This window comes from the organism of the source record quoted next, unplaced genomic scaffold (genome assembly GCF_019419815.1).
Source record: "Pyrus x bretschneideri cultivar Hongxiangsu unplaced genomic scaffold, Pyrus_bretschneideri_v1 Contig79, whole genome shotgun sequence".
In the NCBI taxonomy this organism is placed as follows: domain Eukaryota; kingdom Viridiplantae; phylum Streptophyta; class Magnoliopsida; order Rosales; family Rosaceae; genus Pyrus; species Pyrus x bretschneideri.
The window spans coordinates 340,862-358,594 of NW_025999819.1; the positions used below are offsets into that span (position 1 = coordinate 340,862).

Genomic DNA, 17,733 nt, shown 5'->3' on the forward strand with positions numbered 1-17,733 from the left:
CATTTTACAGCCACCTCCAACCACCATTTGGACTCTAAGCTCTACACTTCTCTAGCTTCGTTTTGGTATATTATGGGTCTAATTTGGGTGAGAAACAAGTGAGTTATGGAGTTCTAAAAATTGCCTAGAAAGCCTGCAAAATCTGCAGAATCCGGCGAAATTTCGTTAAGGTCCGCCATTGGAACATTATAGCAATCGACGATCCAACCGTTGGATCGTCACTAAACTTTGTTACGTTATAGTACGTAATATTTAAGGACCTTAGGAACTTACGAATCGAAAATCTAGTGGTTGGATCTTACGGAGCAAGTGACGTAAGATCATGGACCCTACCTTTGAACGACGGTTTGATTCTCATTAAATGTTGTTGTGGGGGACATATGGGAGCTTTTGAGTATGTGAATTATCAAAGAAAATCTAAATGTGGAATTGTACTTTGTTTTAGGCGACGATAGTGCATGACGTCTCAATTATTGTGCTAAGGTGCGTTAGCACGGACTCCAAGTGAGTGACTTTAATATATGTGATATTGGTGATTACCCTATTTTCGTAATTGTTATCCTGTGTGGATATGACTTGGTTTTATAATTATGTTTTCTATAAAATTGTTTTTTTATTTTTTATATTTAGCCATCGATGTAGTTTTTTGAAATGTGATTTGACGTGTATATTTGAAATATGGTTTGATTTGTATGATTGGCATGTTGTGATGGAATGTGAGGGCTAGTAGTAGACCGTTAACCCATTGTGATGGGGATTTGTTGCTTCGATATTGTTTCATTTCCCACTTCGTTGATTCGTTCCAAATTTAGTATTTGTGCCTTGTTTCACTTGTTGAGCTTTTGTAAATTGAGTAACTTGATTCATGTTTCGTTTCTTTGAGCCGTTGTACATTATGGTTGATGGCCTTCTGCTCGGCTCCGTTAAGTGATCTAGAACTGGGTTTCCGTGGGGGTTCCATTGAGTGGTCCAGTTCCCTGCTCCGTCTGGATTTCGTTGAGTGGTCTGGAATCCCTCATGCTTTGTGATTCCTTTGAGTGGTCCGGAATCGTATCCAGCTTGGATTTCATTGAGTGGTCTGATATCTATTGTACTTCGTGATTCCGTTGATTGGTTCGGAATCGTATCTTGGTTGGATTCCATTGAGTGGTCTGGAATCCCGATCGGTGTTATGGTTCCGTTGAGAGGTCCGGAACCCGATTAATTGCTTTGTTGATTCTTCGGATTGAGTTGGATTGAGATAGCTTTCGAGATGTAGGCTTCGACCGAACTGTGTCACTCTAGCCCTACTTTTCATTATGTTGTATGAGTTTATGGTTGTGAGCTTTTGTGACTTGTTTTAGACGAGCCGTTGGATGTGTGGGTGACTCCTTCAGGATTTTCAGTGGCTTGATTATGATTTCATAAAATATGATTTTATATTTGATGAATATAAACCATGACATGGATGGTTTTTAATATCATCACATACGTTGCATTATTGTCACTCACACAAGTTTCGCGGCTTATCAGGGTTGTTGTTTGCACGGTGCACCATTCCCATGGTGTAGGGGCGATTATGCAGGTTTTAGTAGATAGGGGAGCTTTGGGGTAGCAGACACAGTTAAGAGAATTTGGAGTGTTAGGTTACCCCTATACTTTTCCTTAAAAGGATGTGATTATTGTTATTTTTAGTTCAATATTTCAGTTTGTATTTCCTGGCATCCCCTACAATTCACCGTCGCACATCGATCCTGGACGTACGTCAAGATCGAGGTGTGACATCAAGTAACAAAGATCATAAGCAGTTTTTGACTGGAAAAACCCACCTTTGGATTTAAAAAATTAGGGACTCCATCGAGTCTAATCCACTAGTGAAAATAAGATTCATACAAGGTCAAGCTCATTTTCTAGACCTAATCTATGAAGCATCTTTACATTTGTACAAACTTACTTTGCATGAGATGAAGACATCTTCAATCTTCATAAGAGGGCAGATTCATCCATCTTGTGGCACCGAGACCAAACCGATTCATGTAGAATGATATGATGATGATGATGATATGAAATATCGATTCAAATGACAAGTCAGTTTCTCCATTGAAGCAAGAAAACTGATGTGAATCCAACCTAGGTCTATATGAAGATTTGAAACTTAAAAATCTAGACTATGAACATTGCAAACCTTTTTCAAAGATAATGTGAGTGAGTTAGCATAAGATTAAAGACATGAAAAAAGATATGCAACTTGGGTTTCTAGTAAAGGATAAGAGAGGAAACTTCAAGCTTTTACAATACTCTCTAAAATCTAAACCCTCTAACCAACCATGAACTATGTAAATGATATGTAGCTGTGGATTAAAAAAAAATCAATTTCCCCAACCAAGCATTAAGGATTGAAGAAACTAACTGAGAATCCTCCCTATAAAGGTCTATTAAAAAAGATTTTGAAATAAGATTGAAATCAAAGATTGGAGCAAGCATTTTTATGAATAATTTTAAGAATATTCAATAAAGAACTTTTATCCAGAAAATGATTTGCTCCTTGATGTGTTATAAAATAGTACACAAACTTAAACTTTTTTTATGTAGTTGTAGTATGAATAAGTAGGAATCATTATAGGCCAGGGATTAGAAGGAATGCTAATCAACTCAATTTTAAATTCTAACTAAACTAGACTCTAATGACTCAAAACAGCACAAAACATGCAAATTGACTCAAAACAGAAACTAAGGGTGATTTTGGATGAATTTTGATTTAACTTGACTCAAAACACTAATAAAATAGAATTGAACATGTTCTAGCTAAGTAAATACGAAATATAAAAAGGGGGATTGGTTTTGACGAATTTAAAACTTAAACAAACAAGTTACAAAAACAAAGTAAATTGATATGAATTTGGGTGAATTGATGGGTGATAGGCTAGCTAGATGGTCATTCTCCACACATGACACATATGCATACAAATTGATTTCCAATTATTATTCCAATAAAGCATGAATGACAATGCCCCAAATTAATTGTGAACTGCACAAATTAACTCTCAGATTTCCCTAATTTCATTGAATTGGACTCAGCAACGCAATCAAATTATTCTTATCAAGTTCCCATATGAACAACATGATAAAGATACATATCAAAGATCATTAAGTTCTATGAAAATCATAAGCATTGACAAGACATTCGTAACTATGAACTTCATGATACTTCTGCCATGGATTTATTTAACACAATCATGATTAGTGACTTCCACTACTTATAAATATAAGTTCATAACGATTGGGTGAAATTCCCTTATATTTTAGCATCAAATTCATGCATGCAAACTAAGTAGGTCTCCTTAATCAACATACAAGAATAAGTTATCAATCAAATAGATAAGTAAATCGCATTCATGTTTTACGAAACAATAACTGGATGAAATCAATTCATATCACATATATGTTCATGGCTTTGAATTCTCCTATAGCCAAAACGAGTTTAGCTCCTCATGTTCGCACTTAAACAAAGATAACTTAAATTAAACATTGAAAATAAAAGATAGAATACACCTAAGAACGTTCCAACAATCCAAACTTGAATGGCAGGGCCTGGCTCCAAGGGTCTCCTCTCTTCTCTCCTTGCAAGGCTGCGGCACAAAGGTGTTTGGCTCTGAAAATAGGTTAAAGTGTGTGATGGATAGATTCTATCCTCCCTTTTGTGCGGCAGAATACATATATCATTAAAAGGAGAAAGGCATGGCCCTTATTAAAATTTAGGAAAGATTTGCACACCAAATCCACAAGGAAAAAGGCTAATTAAAATCAGAATCTATGAGGGAAAGGGGAAAGAAAATGCGGTAGGATCTTGGAGAGAAAGGGAAAGGGAGTGCACGACAAGGCATGGGTTTTCTAGAAGGAATAGGTGCGACACCCTTGTAGAATTAGGATTAAGCCTTCTAGAATCATATATTTAGGTGTCCTAATATAATCAGGGATTCCCCTAGCAGCTGGAACTTAAGTAGTGTAGGATTAGGATTGGCTAAGACAAAATAAGGTAGTTCGGCTCATGTTTCCTTCTTTCTTGCTGAGTTCCATATCTTATTTATCTTGAATTAATTCTTCCATCTCTTTAGCATATTCTTAGCCCTTCTTGAACTTCAAATTCATCCATCCACCTTGCTTCATGCATGTGCTATCCATTCCAAGCCCAAAACTGCTCTAACATGCTCCAAATTGCCTTTTCTTGCCACATTAGCCAATTGAACCTACAAACACACGAAAATAGCTTAAATCACTATAATAAATAGAAACTAACTCACTAAATGCAAGGAAATAAACTAACAAAGTCGCATAAATATGCTCCTATCACTCCTTCTAGGGTTTCTAAGTTGGAGAGGAAAAAGAAAGACACTATCACTTTGAAGATGAAGTTGGAAATCCCAAAAAAACAAAAGGCCACCACACAAGGCTTTTATCAATTTTTTTTTAATTTTGTTTTGGTTTAGTTGGAGTACCACAAGGACATGTGTCAAATGAAAAGCAATCGAAAAAGATCAATGGTGAAAAACTCACACTTGGGTAAAAGGTGTCAGTCAACTCGTTTATCTTAAATTGCTTGCCTGACTCACATGAAAACAATGAACAATTCTGACAAGGTAACTTCACTAGTCAAAATGTCTAAGAAATTTAAATGTAAAATGCATATGCATGTATAAAGCTTACTTGAGCCGAGGCAACACCATTTGCAGTTTGATCTTTCATAACCTAGACTTTAGACCCAAGTATCCTAAGGTCTCATCTAAGGAAAATAGATCTAAAGAGCATGTGTGGTACATAATTACAAGTTTTACAAGAAAAGCCAAAAAGAACTAACTCTAGATCCTTCACAAAGTATAATTATATTCTCAATGACAAATTGAGAACCTCGAGTCATAAACTAGTATTTGAAACAAAATAAAACAAAATAAAATAAAAGAAACAAAAGGCAACAAAGGGGAATATAAGCACTTTTGCTTATCCCCAGCAACAACTCCAAAATTTGATGTAACTAATGCACAAATTAAACCCTGCAAAAGATGTGATCGTAGTACGAGTAAGTGGGGATCGTTCTATTTCAAAGATTTGAAGGGATGTTAATCAACACAAATTAAACAAAAAACAAAAAACCAAGTTAAACTAACAACAAAACAATGAATGAGAGATTTTGAACGAATTTAATTGAACTAAACTGAAATGAAAATAAATGGCAGCAAGTAAATTAAGTTGTGAGTGAGACATGGATGAAAGGCTAGCTAAGGGATTATTCTCCACACATAAACATATGCACACAAATTAATTTCCAGTTATTCTTCCTATAAACTGTGAATGACAATGCACCAAATTAATCGTGAACAACACTAATTAACTCTCAAATTTTCCTAAGCTCATTGAATTTGATCGTAGCACAACTCAAATCATTCTTCTCAAATTTCGTAACTATGAACAGATGATAGAAATACATCTCAATGATCATTAAGTTATGTGAAAATCATAAGTATTAATGACAAAACATTCGTAACTATGAACATCATGATATCCTTTCAAAATATTTACTTAACTCAATCATGATTAGTGACTTTTACTACTTATGAATATAAGTTCATAATAATCAGGTAAAATTCCCCTATATTCTAGCATCAAATCCCAACGTGCAAACTAGTGACTTTTACTGCTTGTGAATACAAGTTCATAATGATTAGGTGAAATTCACTTAATAAACATACAAGAATGAGTTCTCTACAAACTTGTTAAGTAAATTACATTCATATTTTTTATGAAATAATAACTACATGCAATCAATTCATATAAAAGTTATGCTCATGGCTTCAAATTCACCTCTAGCTAAAAAGAAATTTAATTACACATGTTCATCATAATTGAAAAACAATCTATAAGAAACATTGAAACTTAAAACAAAGATAGAAAAAAATCTAAATTTCCAGCAACTTTAATGGATGAATAAATAATGGGTGTGGCAGACTTGTGAAATAGGTTGCATGACATTTTATAAAGCATGACAGAATCCAAGGTTTATAAGTCCAAAGAAGAAATGGATGAGGGCGTTTAAATTATTTTAGACTCTAAGGAAACAGTTGGAGATTGTTTAAATTTGATTTAAACTTTTTTTAGAAGTTGGAGATAAGATAAGATAAAGTACATATCAATTGCCTTATTAACTTTAAATCCTCCAAATTTTAGTGCATGTAAAACACCATTTAAACTCCAAAAATATCCATCTCTTGTACAATCCAACATATCCAATCTATGTCCAAAATTGCTTCTATTCCCTGAACCATTTAGGGGGCGTTTGTTTGCCCTCATTAAGTTGGATTGGACTAGACTAGCTATTAGTCCAATACTGTGTTTGTTCCATGCTGGGACTAACATTAATGAGACTAAAGGGGACTAGCATGGACAAAACCCTTCACTAAGAGGTATTAACGAGACCCCCCAATAACCATGGGACTAGCTAAGACTATTCTCTCTTTCTTGTCCTCGTCATGCTCAACGACCACTCTCGACAGACTCCTTGTCATCTCCGGCCACCTAGATCAATCATTAACCTTCCGACTCTCTTTCAGATCCATTTCACAACCAACTTTCATATAAAATATACCAAATTGAAGCTGGGAGTGACAAGATTACGATTTTACGTGAATCGAGGCCAAAATGTGGTCGAATGTGGCTGGAAAATGGCCTGGAAGTCTTGGCCTGTTTGGGCTTCTTCAAATCCATGACAGATTCGAGCATTCAAAGCTAAGATCTCGGTACAGGGATGGTGATGAATTTTTTTGGCGGTGCTAACTTCATCCAATTTAACAAGGAAATGATAGGAAAAAATGAAGAAAAAGATAAGATCATAATAAAATATTAATAATTTATATATTAAATAATATAATATTATAATTTGTTATTATTCAACTTTTTAGTCCAATACTGCACCAAACGCTTCACTAAGTTAGTCCAGTTTTGTCTAGTCTAAGCCAGTCCAGCTTAGTCCTTGAAGCTAATCCAGTCCGAGATAGTCCGGCGCAACAAACGCCCCCTAATTGTCAACTTTGTCCACTAGACCTAAAATAAAACGAAAATAACTTAAATCAATATAACAAAAGGACATTAACTAAGTAAATGCAAAGAAATAAGATAACAAAGTCTTATAAATATACTCCTATCGAGATCCAATATAATCAAATTTAACGATAAAAAAAAAAAAGAAGAAGATCTAACTGCCCAAAACGAAACTCAATGTTTAAAACAACTAAAAAATTTATTTAAATAAAAATTCATCCAAAATCTCTATAAATACTTATGTATTTGTTCAAACATTCACACAATATTCACCTTTCTCATACAATTGGCCTATCGAGCTTCTAGGATCCCGAACGCTCTCGCCACCTTTCCTACAATTAGCAATGAATATTAAGCAGTATATCAAAAGAGGTGAAGAACTCTTAGTCAGGATCAACTCAGTTCTACCAGAATGGGAAGAAAAAGCAGTCTTTATGCAAGACAAAGCAGATCCTTTCAAGGTCGTAGAAAGAAAAGCTCGAACTGGTTATATTCCAGCCTTCCATATGATTAGCATTGAAGGATATGGTTGTGAGGTTGTTGCAAAAACAAACAAAATTATGTTGCACGTAATTATTAGATTGCCCATGTTTTTTTATTTTTGCTTAATTCTGACAAGAGAGTCGGAATGTAATTTCGTGAAGTTTAACAGAATTATTAATAGGTATTTTAGATTAATATGTAATTTAGGTTATTAAATACCGGAATTCCCGACTCCGCAATAGTCAATACAGAGGAAAAAAGGAAAAATAAAACAAAATATATAACTGGACAGCCAAATGAAGACAACATTGATGAGGTCAAAACGTCGGCGTTCAATGGCTCGCCGCCTGAAACCAAAGCCGGTAAATGCCAAATAAAGAGAAAATGCAAAAATGAAGAAAAGAAAATAGAAAAAACAAAACGAAAAAGAAGAAAAAGAAGAAAAAAAAGAAAAAGAAAAAGAAATTGCGTCTCTCTAACCTCATACCGTTTTGGACCCAAAAACCATAAATCCAAAAGAAACCAAACCACACCGCTCTCTCTCTCTCTCTCACCAAACCCTAAACGCGAAGACTTTCAAATTCGCAATCCGATTCTCTAATCCGTCGAATCGCTGCGTGGATCCGCGGTGGAGAGGTGCGTTTCTCTTCCATCTTTAATCTTCCTTTGTTTTTTTTTCCCTTAATTTTTCAATCTATTTTCCGTATTTTTTCGTGCAAAATTTTAGAGCTGTTTGATGTAAGTCCGATACGGGGTTTTGATTTATAGGATCTGATGTCGTCGTTCTTCTCTCGCAAAATTTTATGTATACGTTGAATGTTCTCTTCTTTCTTTGCGGTGGGAAAATCTCTTGCAATTTTTTTTTTCTTTTTGAATTTATTTTTTGCTCTATTCAGGAAAGGGAAATAGAAATAGAAATGGAAAGGGTATTGATACGCAGCTATTGGTTTTGAAAGCCATTTTTAAATTTTAGGTTTTGGTTTGTGTTTATTCTTTATCCCAAAATTTTCCAGAAACTAAACATGGGTTTTATACATGTGGGTTTTATTATTATTATTATTTCCAAGTCGTCGATGAATATTAGGTGGTTGTATGAAGTTAGTGTTTCATGTCCTAAATTTCTAACTTCGGTTCAAGAATGTTGTTGGGTTGCTTTAATCTGCACGCCCGTTTTTACGAATAAATATGTGGGATGATTTTGTGACCTGGGGTAGTTGTCTGACAAGAAACAAGAGCTTTTTGCGAGAGCAGGGGAATCCTTTCTCATGGTTAGAAGAAATGTAGAATGCGGTTGCAGTCTTTAATGGGTCATACTATGTGCTGGATGGGTTGGTGGTCTTTCGGAAGAGCATTATAAACTGTTAATTGTATTATTGGGTTTGTAAGGTAGTTGGTTTTGACAATAAATAGTTGTTGTGTTGTGACTGATCACTGTCCTTTCATGATTTTGTTTTGCTTCACGCGGGACACTTTGTATAATTCTCACCTAAGTTGTTTTTGGTAGCATTATTCATGGAGTGTGTATAATTAATCAAGTTTTCCACTTAGTTTTTATTCTCTTTTTATTTTCTAAGGCATGACTATTCCGTGATGGCATGTTTGATTAAATTGAGTGGATAACTTGTTGAGTTATCAAAAGGCTTGCCTTAGCCTAGGCGGCCTATGAGGTTGGGCGTCAGTGTTCCCGCCTCTGTTTTGAGGGAGTGGGCGGAAGGCATTGCTAGAGTGCGTCTGGGCTGCGGAGGCCTGCCTCAAGGCGTCTAGGGCATTCATCTAGGCGTTTTTTCCCTTCAAAATCCAGGTTTTCTGAAATGTTTTCTGCCATTCTAGTTTCAACAAAGAAGGAGAGACTCTCTCTCTCCAAATCCCATAAATTTCCATAATAGTTGCTCCACTCAGCCTTTATTTCATTTTAAATACCGTATAATTACTCCACTCAACCCTTTATTTTCCTTTAAATTCTCATAGTTATTGCTTGATATCATTTTAAATACCCTATACTACTCCACTCAGCCTTTATTTCCTTTCAAATTACTTATAATTGCAACATTCAGCCTGTATAAATTTTCCTATAATTATGACCATTCATCCTTATTTTCCTTAAAGTTCTCTATAATTGCTTACAATAAAATAAATTATAACATTTTGAGAGTATATGACATAGTTTCCAAGTACAACTAGACTTAGTAATAAAGAAGATGACATTATCTTTGACTTAGTTATGGTTATATTTGTTTTTACAAAGTATTATATTGTTATAAATATACTTATATATAATATTTTTAAAATTTTAGGTTCCGTGAGGCTTCGCCTCACGCCTCGCGCCTAGGCTGGGCTATCCATTGGACGCCTTGGCCATCCCCCCGCCTTTTAATACATTTGTTCACAATGATTAGTCTTGTGGATGCTTAGTATGAAATCTTTTCAGCTAAATATGTTGCTCAAACAATAGGAATTTATGGTGTGCTATTCATGCCATATTTCAATGGTCTTGATTTCATTCTATTGAGGGACAAAATTTAGTTGATTTGTTTCTCAACAACTGATGCAGCTTAATCTTTTATGCAGATTTAATGCTGTATTCAGTTAATCAAACATATTTGATGGATGATGATTCCACAGATGGATAAAATGTCTGCTCCTTCATCAAGGGAGCGCGCCCAACGTCTATATGACAAGGTATATCCTTTTGCTCTTCCCCTTTTGGGAAAAATTATGCTGTTTCTTCCTATATGTTCAAGCTGCAACAACAACTTTTTTGATAGAAAATGTTAAATGGGAATCCATATTTGATGCGATTTCACATTCGTATTTTTACCTTTCAGATTCTTGAGTTGGAGAATAGGCGTCGGAGGTCTACCCAAGCACGAATTCCATCAGATCCCAATGCCTGGCAACAGATGCGTGAGAATTATGAAGCAATAATTCTTGAGGACCATGCTTTCTCTGAGCAGCACAATATCGAGTATGCTTTGTGGCAGTTACATTACAAGCGCATTGAGGAATTGCGAGCACACTTCGGTGCTGCTACAGCTTCTGCACGTTCAAACACATCTCAGGGTGTGAAGGGGCCAATTCGGCCTGATCGAGTTACAAAAATAAGACTGCAGTTAAAAACATTCCTTTCAGAAGCAACTGGATTTTATCATGATTTAATAGTGAAGATCAGAGCGAAATATGGGCTTCCTCTTGGTTATTTCTCAGAAGATTCTGAAAACCAGATTGTTATGGACAAGGATGGAAATAAAGGTCTAATATCGTGCCACAGATGCTTGATATATTTGGGTGACCTTGCACGCTACAAAGGATTGTATGGGGAAGGGGACTCAAAAACTCGTGAGTACGCTGCAGCCTCAAGTTACTACATGGAAGCTGCATCTCTCTGGCCATCCAGTGGGAACCCCCATCACCAGGTATTCGTTTTTTAATATTTTTCTTCATAAGTTTTTCTCTGGATGTCTGTTTATCATTATTTTGACTGGTCACTCTGAAATGCTTCAGCTTGCTATATTGGCTTCCTATTCGGGGGATGAGTTGGTGGCTGTTTATCGATATTTTCGTAGCCTGGCGGTGGATAGTCCCTTTTCAACTGCAAGAGATAACTTGATTGTTGCATTTGAGAAGGTATTGTGTATTTAACATGACCTAATTAAATTTATTAACTATATATTTTGATCTTGTCTTGAAATTTTGATGAATTTTTAATTATTTAGATCTTCCAATATAATTCTTTCCAATGTTTAAGCCATACTTAGAAAGCATTAGTTCTAATTTTTTTGCTCTGAGAATGATAGAGTTTACTAATGGCTATCATGTATTTGTTCTAATTCTTTTCTGAGTATAAATTTTTCACGCAAGTTTCTGCTTTATTGTCTGATATGCTGTGTTTAAAACGTTTTTATTATTTCTTTTTTCTTTTAGAATCGTCAGAGTTACTCTCAACTGTCTGGGAATACTAATGCTTCTGCAGTCAAAGAGTTGCCTGCACGGTTGGCAGGCAAAGGTAGAGGGAAAGGGGAAATAATACCTGCATCTAAAGATAACAATACCAAGGTAAGCCTTGTTAAGGAAAGAGCATCCAGTGCTCAGGAGACCTATAAGGCTTTTTGCATCCGGTTTGTCCGTCTGAATGGCATTCTTTTCACGCGTACTAGGTATTTTTTTTTATTTTTTTGTTGAAGTTTATTAGTTTGGAGTTTTGTTGAAATATATCAGTCTGAAGTTTATTAGTTTGAAGTTTATTACAAAATTGTTTGGAAGATTAACCTCCTTATTATGATGTTCTTTCTTTAGCCTGGAGACATTTGCGGAAGTTCTATCTGTGGTAAGCAGTGGCTTATGTGAGCTTCTGTGTACTGGAGCAGAAGAGGTGCTGAATTTTGGTGCAGATGCTGTTGAGAATGGACTTGCTATTGTTAGACTTATCTCCATATTGATATTCACAATTCATAATGTGAAAAAGGAAAGCGAAGGTCAGACATATGCAGAAATTGTACAACGTGCTGTCCTACTGCAGAATGCATTTACTGCTGTTTTTGAGTTGGCGGGGCTAATCTTAGAGAGATGCGTGCAGTTGTGTGATCCATCTTCAAGTTTCCTCTTACCAGGTATTCTTGTTTTAGTGGAATGGTTGGCATGTTGTCCTGATGTTGCAGCTGGAAGTGATGCAGACGAAAAACAGTCCTCTGTTAGATCCAAATTCTGGAAAGTTTGCATATCCTTCTTCAATAGTCTCTTGTCGACTGGGCCAATGTCGATAGATGATGATGAAGATGAGACTTGCTTTAATAACATGAGCAGATATGAAGAAGGTGAAACTGAAAATCGTCTTGCTTTGTTGGAGGATTTTGAATTGAGAGGATTTATTCCACTAATTCCAGCACAAACAATATTGGACTTCTCGAGGAAGCATTCTTTTGGAAGTGATGGCCATAAGGAAAAAGGGGCCCGTGTTAAAAGGATTCTGGCAGCAGGCAAAGCTCTTGCAAATGTGGTTAAGGTTGACCAGAAAGCAGTATATTTTGATTCGAAGTTAAAGAAATTTATCATAGGCTTTGAACCTCAAGGGCAAAATGATATCGTTCCTACCTCCCATCGACATATGGCTACTGGAGATGATAATCTACAAGAAAATCAAGTAGAGAGCACAATCAATTTGGGAGCTGCATATCCAAAGACAGAGTTATCCATGGAAGGGGATGAGGATGATGAAGTAATAGTATTTAAGCCAGTAGTGGCTGAGAAACGACCTGATGCCGTAAGCACTACGTGGACAGCGTATGACGGCCTAGAGACTGGTAAAAATGCTTCTACAGGTGATCAAACAGTTGATGGAACTTATGGTTCTGCCACTTTGGATAATCTACACCATCAAAATGCTTTTAGGGCTGATTCACAAACACCTGTATCTTTTGCTAATGGTATACACCAGCACTTGCAACCAATCCAGTCACATGCTTCCAAGTTTTCAGTGGAAACTGGTTTTGGTGTTGGTACACAACTACCTGCATCAATTGCCAATACTATCCCCCAGAATTTACAACCAATTCAATCAAATGCTTTGAATCCGGCAATGGAGGAAGAGATGTCTCTTGCTAATAGCTTAAGGAGTATGGGATTTATGGGAAGTGGGCATGCACTAAAATCTGAGCCTGTGGCAGTTTCTGTACCATACCAACTCCCAGTGAATGGTAGTGCTAGTGGTATGTTTTACAGCCACACGAAAGCTTCAGAAGCTTTTTTGCCATATAAAGTTGATGCAATTGCTGACAGGTTGACTGTAAAGACATCATCAGCTCTGCCTACAGGTATCCGAAAAAGTCCAGTAAGTCGACCTGTTAGGCACCTTGGTCCACCACCCGGTTTTAGCCGTGTTCCTCCTAAAAATGCAAACGAATCAATTTATGGTTCAGATTCAATGAGTGAGAATCTAGTTATGGATGATTACAGCTGGTTGGATGGATATCAGATGCCATCTTCAACGAAAGTAAATGGGCTGAATAATTATGTTAATTACTCATCTCATTCCAATCCCCATAGCTTCACAAACAGCAATGGCTTAAGTGGAGCAGTGAACTTCCCCTTTCCTGGTAAACAGGGTACACCTATACAACTATCAGTGGAAAACCAGAAAAGCTGGCAAGATTTCCAGAGGCTTGATGACCTCAAGCTACACCATGAAATGCAGCTGCAGCAACAGCAACAACTTGTAAATGGAAATCAGCACCCGAATCCACAGCCTGAGCAATATCAAGGACAGTCTTTCTGGACGGGCCGCCATTTTGTGTGAAGTCGGTATGGTTATGATGGTAAGAATGTTCTTCTCTTCCTGCTGGTATTACAACTGTTGCCTATCTGTTCTTCATGTAGTGTGTGCCCTTATTGTTGTTAAGGTTCCTGAGGATGATCCGGTGAATATCTGCATTGCCCTTTGCTATGGAATTCAAACTCCAACTTTGAAGCTTTGTCAATGTTAATTTTGTGTTGGAGCATTGGTGGCCTTGGCTTCTTGCTGGCAATTACAACTACACAGGTATGTGTTTGTGAAATGTTATTGTTCACAAATTACTTTTCCTCCCGAACTGATATGTTTTATTTTATGGTTTGTGTATTCTGTTGGTCAAAGTGTAATACAAATAGGTATCTCGGTTTCTAACATTCAATGTCTATATTAAGTAAGAAATCTATGCCTGCAGATACTTCCCATCTCTTGCTTATAATATGCTAGGAGGTTCTTTCTATGAAGTGTCTATAATGTACCTAGCCCGTGTCTCCTATTAGTTGCAACCTTCTCCATTCCATAGACCATATATGGCCTAAATTTGTTGTTTAACTTTGTTGGTTTTTGATTACCTCGTCTTCTCAAAGAAAACGATGAGTGTTCAGATCATGCTACCCTGCACTACACTTTGCTAGCACTCCGCCAGGAACATATATCGTAAGATTCTGTTCACAGAGATGCTGGCTTCGCCAATAATATCCTTGAAATGGTTGTTCATAGCGTTTTGGAAGTATAAAAATCTTTAGTTACTCATCCAGAAGTAATGAGTCTGATGTTTTAATGCTTAAAAACAACCTTCCAATCATTTCATTGGGAGGATACTTTGAAGGTTGAGCTCTATTTACTTATTCTGGGTATTGATTTTGTGATTGTGTTTTGTTCAAGACAGATTTTGCCAAAACTCTCCAGCTCGGAGGATGAGAAATATGGATACATGTTTTGTGCTGCGGAGTTCATAAGAAGTAAATGCCTTGTCAGGTAACTTGGGGATGGATAGAAGGTGTTAATAAGATCATATGTTGGTTTTGTGGGGTATGCATGCCTCCGGCAACTGGTGGAATAAAAACTCTGTACCGGCTAGCTTGCTCTCTACAGAAGTGCGGAAGCATATACTGCTGTTGGATATCGGTAATCATCAGGTGGGAGATGATAGTATGTAATTCTGCTTGACTTTGCTTTCGGAAAGCTCGAGTTGTTGCACAGGTTATTGGGAATGAATGATATACTAGAAAGGATATGGATGTGAAATGGGATATGCGGTAGATATTATAGTTACATATAAAAAATATTTGCGCTGTGTGAGTGTGATGTGGTGAATGGTGTCCCAATTTGGTCCCTGATGTTTTTATTGAGCTTTTCTAGCAAACTAATATGGTGAGTGGAATATTCAGCCCGAGATGTATTTGAATAAAATAAATTATGTGAACAATTTGGAAATGTTGAATGTCCGGTTTTTGTTGGTTTCGTTTGCGGTCGGCTCGCAGATATGGGCTGTTATTTGAGTGATCGATTGATCGATTGCGCATGGGATTGGGATGCCTCATGTCTGTTGACATTAATCCTCTTATTACGTCGTCATGTAGATGACTTGAGAGGCACGAAACCATTTTCCTTGCTGTCTGCTGGTTAAAACAAAATTATTAAATATTTCCTCTTGATTCATACGCGTCGATAGTATATTCCTTGTACGAACAACCAGATTCATACGCGGGATGCCTAAATAAGTTAAAACTCATCGCGAAGTTAAATTAATGGTCCCCGTCCCCGTACCCTATTACCGTGGGAAAATTCGAATTTATACTCTCGTGTTGAAGTCCATTAAGATTCAAGCCTAACATTAATGTTACCGTTAACTCTCCGTAAACATTGTCCACCCCAACCCACCCGCCTATTTTCAAATAGTTTATCGCCCACTTGGGTTCTGCCTCTCCCTACCTGCTTTTCAGCTTCCCTTCTGTTCTTGCTATTGTTGATGAATAAACCTCCAGACTTTGAAAACTGGTTTCTATTTCGAATCACTCCTCACCAACATTCAAACCAATATCACAACTATATGTTTACCAACTCCGATTATCCGTTTTCAATCAGATTGCAAAATTGTTTCCAAAAATTTTAGCTATAATATCGCCTATTAAGTCCAGTTTTCTATAGAATTACCAAATAAGCAATTCAATTAAAGTTTCCACATAAGAAAAGGATAACTAAAATTTTCAATGTTAATTAGATTGTAGTGCTACAAGAATAAAAAAAAAATAGTAGCTTTGAATGGAATCGAAGCATGAAGCAAAGAATTCATAATCTCGGATAAATGAGTTTTTTTATTTTATTTTTTATTTTTATTTTTCCTTTTGGTTGTGAAGGTTGGATGGAGTGTTGATAAAAATGTTAGTTTATCACGAGGTTTTAAATTCGAATTTTTTCATCATGAGGGCGATGTTCTGATTCCCTTACACCAAGGTTCTAAAAATCGTTAGGCACTAATCCGGCAGCGGGAAGGGGCCTAGCGCATAGGCGGATTTATATAAATTTATTATATATCTTGTAAATAAGTGCCTATTTACACCTAAAAAAAACTATACTTGTATGGATAATAAAAGAATGATAAAATGAAAAAAAATAGAAGTAGAAAAATACACAAGTTATATACATCCAAAAAGTTCAATATTTCAAAAACAATGAGCATATAATCATAATGAGGAGGATTTGGATGATAGACTAAATTCTTCTTGTTCATGAATCATGATCCTTGCATTGGATTGGATATAGACTAAATTATTTAACTCTGCTGTATCTAGTTTATTTCTTTTCTTTGTATGTATCCCCTTAAAAGTGCTCCAATTTGTTTCACTATTGGATGAACTTGTAATAAATCCATCATTTGCAAATTAGGTACACCATTTCCATAAGTATGCCACTATGAAACCAAAAGAGAAAAAAGCACACAATTAATAATAATAAAAAAAAGGGCCTAGGACCGCCTACCTCTAGACCAATTTTTTGAAAAAATTTGTCCAAAATCGGGGCGGGCCTTTACCGCCTAGCGCCTATGCGGCTGCCTAGGCTAATTTTTAGAACACTACTTATCACCATGGGAACTATTATTCTAATTTAGCCAAAACTTATTTGGTAATGGGTTAAGATCGAGGACACTTATTTTTTTACAGACATTTTGGTGCTTAATTTGTATGGTTTATCCCATAACTTCTTTTAATGATCCGAACCATTTATTGTTTCAATTCATCACTCATAGATCACCATTGGAAAAAATAATACAAATCCAAAATCATTAAAACATTTGTTTGGAGTGAAGAAAATGAATAAATACTCTTATGCAAAAAAATACTAAAATGACTATCATTTAATTGAATGGTCATATAGTTTTGGATTTGGATGATTTTTGGTTGACATGAACTTTGAGAGAAAATCTAAAAGATGAACGTTTGGATCGTTAAAGTATATTATGGAGCGTGTCTATAAAACGAGTGAAAAAAATTATTGTCTTCTGATCCATTGTAATAATTATTTCATATTTGAAGAAAAAATGAAAACAAAAGAGAGAAAAACCAACTAATAACATTAACATTTTTGAATGATTGAACCACGCGCCCTATCCCTTCTTCCCAAAAAACCCTACCTCTAAGAGCCCTTTGGCCGTCGGCCTCTTGGTCTAGCTTAGAGTCGGCGGCAGCCTAGTACGATAGTACCCACCCCTTCCTAACCCTCCTCCCTCTTATCCTCTCTTTCCCATCCTCTGATTCCTCCCTTCCCCTATCCTTCCCTGTTTTTGGTTTCCAGCCCTCCCTCCGACTCCCCCTCCATTTTTCCTTCCTTCCCCCATCCTTCCCTGGGGATTTTCTTCCTCCTTTTCCTACACCAAACCACTATTGACTTGGATTATCTTT

At 36.3% G+C, this 17,733-nt stretch overlaps 1 protein-coding gene across 4 annotated transcripts; it reads left to right on the top strand.

Annotated features, from left to right (window-relative positions):
• Positions 1-8,028: 8,028 nt before the first annotated feature.
• On the top strand, positions 8,029-15,275 carry LOC103939986 (nonsense-mediated mRNA decay factor SMG7). 4 transcript variants are annotated; one of them, XM_048575169.1, is made up of 9 exons: positions 8,029-8,187; positions 10,120-10,230; positions 10,377-10,964; positions 11,053-11,175; positions 11,473-11,705; positions 11,845-13,859; positions 13,944-14,083; positions 14,419-14,488; positions 14,717-15,275. In XM_048575169.1, exons 2-6 carry the CDS (start codon positions 10,159-10,161, stop codon positions 13,838-13,840), a joined length of 3,012 nt encoding a protein of 1,003 aa, XP_048431126.1. In that variant the 5' UTR covers positions 8,029-8,187; positions 10,120-10,158; the 3' UTR covers positions 13,841-13,859; positions 13,944-14,083; positions 14,419-14,488; positions 14,717-15,275. The 4 variants fall into 4 exon arrangements, with proteins under 4 accessions (XP_048431126.1, XP_048431125.1, XP_009348344.1 ...); XM_048575168.1 differs by having other exon boundaries at positions 14,721-15,275; XM_009350069.3 differs by lacking the exon at positions 14,419-14,488.
• Positions 15,276-17,733: the final 2,458 nt, after the last annotated feature.

What these genes read in the sequence shown, in the direction of transcription:
- LOC103939986 (XM_048575169.1), top strand. Translation starts at nt 10,159, where the DNA reads ATGATGATTCCACAGATGGATAAAATGTCTGCTCCTTCATCAAGGGAG. An exon ending in CCCAACGTCTATATGACAAG is followed by an intron (nt 10,231 to 10,376) that starts GTATATCCTTTT and finishes TTTACCTTTCAG; the next exon opens with ATTCTTGAGTTGGAGAATAG. An exon ending in ATTCTTTTCACGCGTACTAG is followed by an intron (nt 11,706 to 11,844) that starts GTATTTTTTTTT and finishes TTCTTTCTTTAG; the next exon opens with CCTGGAGACATTTGCGGAAG.